The following is a 4,243-nucleotide window of genomic DNA, read 5'->3' as shown; positions in this document are numbered from 1 at the left end:
TTAAAAATACTGATTTAAATGCAAAAATATTTTAAATACACACTCTTTAAAAATTACCAAAATATTTGTTAAATTATTAGTGAAATTTTTCATCGTAAAATATTTCGCGCTTCAAAAGCGCGGGTCAAAATCTAGTTGTGGTTATATTCTTTACACATATATGAGATATATACCAAAAACCCATTAGACTTTAAATATGCAAAACAAAATTCGACGACTCAAGAGTCTCAAAGCAAAGAGCAATAAAGTTATCACACACCACACATTCACATGTATAAATACACAAAACCCCAATGGACTTGTTCAATTTCTCTTCTCAACTTTTAGACTATTCTTTTTTTTTTTCTAACTTAACTTTTAGACTATTCTTCCAACATATCTACACAACTAGTGAAGAAAAGAAAAAGACATGGGGTTTGTGCTTTGCCGGAAAACGATGACCAGAATGATGTTGCTGCTAATCGTAACAATGACATGGCTCGTAGCCGGAGACGCAGAAGGCACGAAGCCAGAGGAACGACTGTTCAATATAGAGAAGCTGGAGATGTTCGTTGATGAGCTTCCTCATATTCCCACTCTTCATGGCTTCCACATCGTCAATGGCGTCCTTAAACCCAAATCTCTTCAAATCGGCATGTTCTTCAAGAAATGGGTATTTTGTTTTATTTCTTTCCTTTTTCTTGTTTTCTTGAAGCTATTTTTGGTATTGTTATTAAATTTGATTTACTGTCAAGTCTTTCGTGGGAAACCAGATCATCTCCATTTATGTCGTGAGGCTATATAATTGGCCAAAATATATAGATGGAAATATATAAATCCACCATTAAGTGATATATATATACATCTGTATTACATGCAAGAAAAAAGGCTAATTAGTTTTGAATTTGAACCCATTACCGACAAAATTAAAACTTGGTGATAATAGAGATTAGTGAGGCTAATCACTTTTTAGTTGGCTACGTCTCTTCGTTGGTAAAGTCATTAGAATAGATTCGTTTTCACTCTAATAACCAGGGTGTCTGGTCCAAGTAATACCTCCCTGAAAATAATACGGACCTTATAATATTATTAGTACCGACGAATCGATGCTCTTTCTTTTGAATGTAGTCTAATTTAATATTCTTTGCTCTCTTAGTCTTTGGACACTTGTTCTGAATAATTCTATGAACAATTTCGCATCTAGTATATTTTATTTTATTAACCAGGATGCCTGGTCCAAGTAATACCTCCCTGAAAATAATACAGACCAATAATCGTGTGACCAAACGAAAACAATCCGGTTCTGAATTTTTAATGATAATTTAAAGCATGTTCTATATTCATGTGACCAAACGAAAATAATTTAGTAGCAACTATCAAACCATGATTGATAGATTTAAGCTTTGTTTCAAACATTCCTCTTACCACAGGCTAGACACCACTTAGTTTAGTTAATTTTGTTCCAATTAATCTGTATATTCTTTGTTTTTCTTTTTGTTTTGATTAGAGCTTTAGAAACTTTTTTTTTGATCAAAGGAGCTTTAGGTTGCCCACTAACCATAGAATGTTGATTGCTTTTCTACCACTTTGCCTTAGCTAATTATGCTCTCTTTCTTTAAATTACTTAATTACTTTGCTAATTATTTGAATGATTTTGTATTTTGAATATTTTCACACTACAGAAATTCCACAGAGATTTGCCTGCCACGCCAGTGTTCGCATACGGTGTCTCGAAGCGCAAGGCAACAGTCCCCGGACCTACAATCGAAGCCGTTTATGGCGTCTCAACCCACGTGACGTGGCGAAACCACCTCCCTTCATCTCACATCCTCCCTTGGGACCCGACGATCTCCCCCGCCATCGCCAAACGCGGCGGCATCCCCACGGTGGTCCACTTGCACGGCGGAATCCACGAACCGTCCAGCGACGGAAACGCTGATTCCTGGTTCACAGCCGGGTTCAAAGAAACCGGAACCAAATGGACCAAAACCACTTACCACTACGTCAACGAGCAACAGCCTGGCAACATGTGGTACCACGACCACGCCGCCGGTTTGACCAGAGTCAACCTTCTCGCCGGTTTACTAGGTGCTTACATTCTCCGACGCAGCTCCGTCGAAACGCCTCTGAAGCTACCCACCGGCCGCGAGTTTGACCGGCCGTTGGTCGTGTTTGACCGGAGTTTCCGCAGAGACGGTTCGATTTACATGAACGCGACAGGGAACAACCCGACGATTCATCCGCAGTGGCAGCCGGAGTATTTCGGCGACGCGATCGTCGTGAACGGAAAAGCTTGGCCGAGACTAACCGTCCGCCGCCGTAAGTACCGGTTCAGAATCATAAACGCTAGCAACGCTAGATTCTTCCGGTTCTTCTTCTCCAACGGTCTCGATTTCATCGTCATCGGTTCGGACTCTGCTTATCTAGCTAAACCGGTTTCGACCGAAACGGTTCTCCTCGCTCCGTCCGAGATAGTCGACGTCGTCGTTGACTTCTCAAAGTCAACGTCGAAGACGGCGATCCTAGCCAACAACGCACCTTATCCTTACCCATCGGGAGACAATGTGACGGACGAGAACAGCAAAGTAATGAAGTTCATAATCAAACACAAATTAGAATCTGACACGTCAGTAATACCGAGAAAGCTGATCCAATACCCGCATGCTGACGTGTCAAAATCGGTCCGAACGCGTTACATAGCTATGTTCGAGTACGTGTCGAGCACCGACGAGCCGACGCATCTATACATCAACGGTTTGCCTTATAACGCTCCCGTAACGGAGACTCCGAAAATCGGCACGAGCGAGGTGTGGGAAGTGATTAATCTGACGGAGGATAACCATCCGTTACACATTCACTTGGGACTGTTCAAAGTGTTGGAGCAGACGGCGTTGGTGGAGACCGAGAAGTTCAAGGACTGCATGACGGAGAAAATCGACGCGGTTAAGTGCCAGATCAGCAAGTACGCACGTGGGAATAAGACGGCGGTGACGGCACACGAGCGGGGATGGAAGAACGTGTTCAAGATGATGCCGGGACATGTGACGAAGATCCTCGTTAGGTTCTCTTATGTTCACTCCAACGAGTCTTACTCCTTTGACGCCACTCAAGAGCCAGGCTACGTCTACCATTGCCATGTAAGTTAGTTGATTAAAATTAAAATAGTTAGTTTTCTTAATCTGTTTTCTATGGAAGCTAATTGTATATTTTTGAATTGCAGATATTGGATCACGAAGACAATATGATGATGAGACCTTTTGAGATGGTCAAGTGATACGATTTTTCACGGTTATGTAATTCTACAGAAAACAACTTACAATTACGGAATGTGATGTGTAGTAAGGGAGCTTAAATCCACAAAGAAATTATATAAAATGACTGCATATCGGAATATCTTCAATAAAATCTCAAAAATATTGTTTTCGTGTGGATAATGTTTCTGTTTTAATAAGATAGATACTTATTTAGAGTGTAATTAATTGTCTGAGCAGAAGAATAGCAGCTCCGAGAACAAAATATAACTAAACCTCAGTCTGGTATCTAAAAATGATTTCTTTTTTTAAAAAGACACTAGGATCGGCCCGCCCTACGGGCGGGATGTGAACTATAAAATAATTTCAACGGCTAATATACAAATTAAAAACATTAAGATCTGGATACTGAAATTTTAGGCATGTATATCCGGATCCGGACCAGTTATATATTTTTAAAATATTTAAACATAATTATATCTATATATGTATACTATAAATATTTAGTTTAAAATGTCTATTTTTATTTTGTTTAACATTTAATATATACTTATTTTAATGTGATGTGTTCTAATTTTTATTTGATGTATATGTTGTGAGACCATACTATTATAATTATTATTTATATTTTTTGTTGTGGGTTTTTAGTTGGATGAAAACATAATTTTATTACAATTGACCAATTTTCCTACACAGTATAGTTTTATTTTAGAAATGAGAATATCCAAATATGTTTTATTTGTTTATTTATATTTGATCTAACTTGTATTGTCAATGTTTTTCCCTTTTATATCATCTATATCATTCACAATGTGTAATTATAAAGATTTATACATCATATAAGTTTTTTTATTCTACTTCATCTATTCCTATTCTTAGAAGAAATAAGATTAATCTTCTATGTCATTTGATTGGATTTTGTAAGTTATTCTATAACAGTGATTTATATTTATATTGAAGTTTATTAATATTTTTAAAAGCATTAATACATATAGAACTTATAGAAATTTCAT

General features: G+C 37.7%; 1 protein-coding gene across 1 annotated transcript; it reads left to right on the top strand.

Annotated features, from left to right (window-relative positions):
• Positions 1-306: 306 nt before the first annotated feature.
• On the top strand, positions 307-3,413 carry LOC130494750 (multicopper oxidase LPR2-like). Its single transcript, XM_056994577.1, has 3 exons — positions 307-652; positions 1,662-3,116; positions 3,200-3,413. The coding sequence occupies exons 1-3, from the start codon at positions 410-412 to the stop codon at positions 3,251-3,253; spliced, it is 1,752 nt and encodes a 583-aa protein (XP_056850557.1). The 5' UTR covers positions 307-409; the 3' UTR covers positions 3,254-3,413.
• Positions 3,414-4,243: the final 830 nt, after the last annotated feature.

Source organism: Raphanus sativus, chromosome 9 (assembly GCF_000801105.2).
Source record: "Raphanus sativus cultivar WK10039 chromosome 9, ASM80110v3, whole genome shotgun sequence".
Lineage (NCBI taxonomy): Eukaryota > Viridiplantae > Streptophyta > Magnoliopsida > Brassicales > Brassicaceae > Raphanus > Raphanus sativus.
Note: the sequence above shows the minus strand (reverse complement) of the source record. Positions and strands in the feature narration are given on the sequence as shown.

Bases quoted from the DNA above. Each gene is read 5' to 3' on its own strand.
- LOC130494750 (XM_056994577.1), top strand. From the start codon at position 410: ATGGGGTTTGTGCTTTGCCGGAAAACGATGACCAGAATGATGTTGCTG. The intron at 653-1,661 runs GTATTTTGTTTT...TTCACACTACAG, and splicing joins GCATGTTCTTCAAGAAATGG to AAATTCCACAGAGATTTGCC. The intron at 3,117-3,199 runs GTAAGTTAGTTG...TTTGAATTGCAG, and splicing joins GCTACGTCTACCATTGCCAT to ATATTGGATCACGAAGACAA.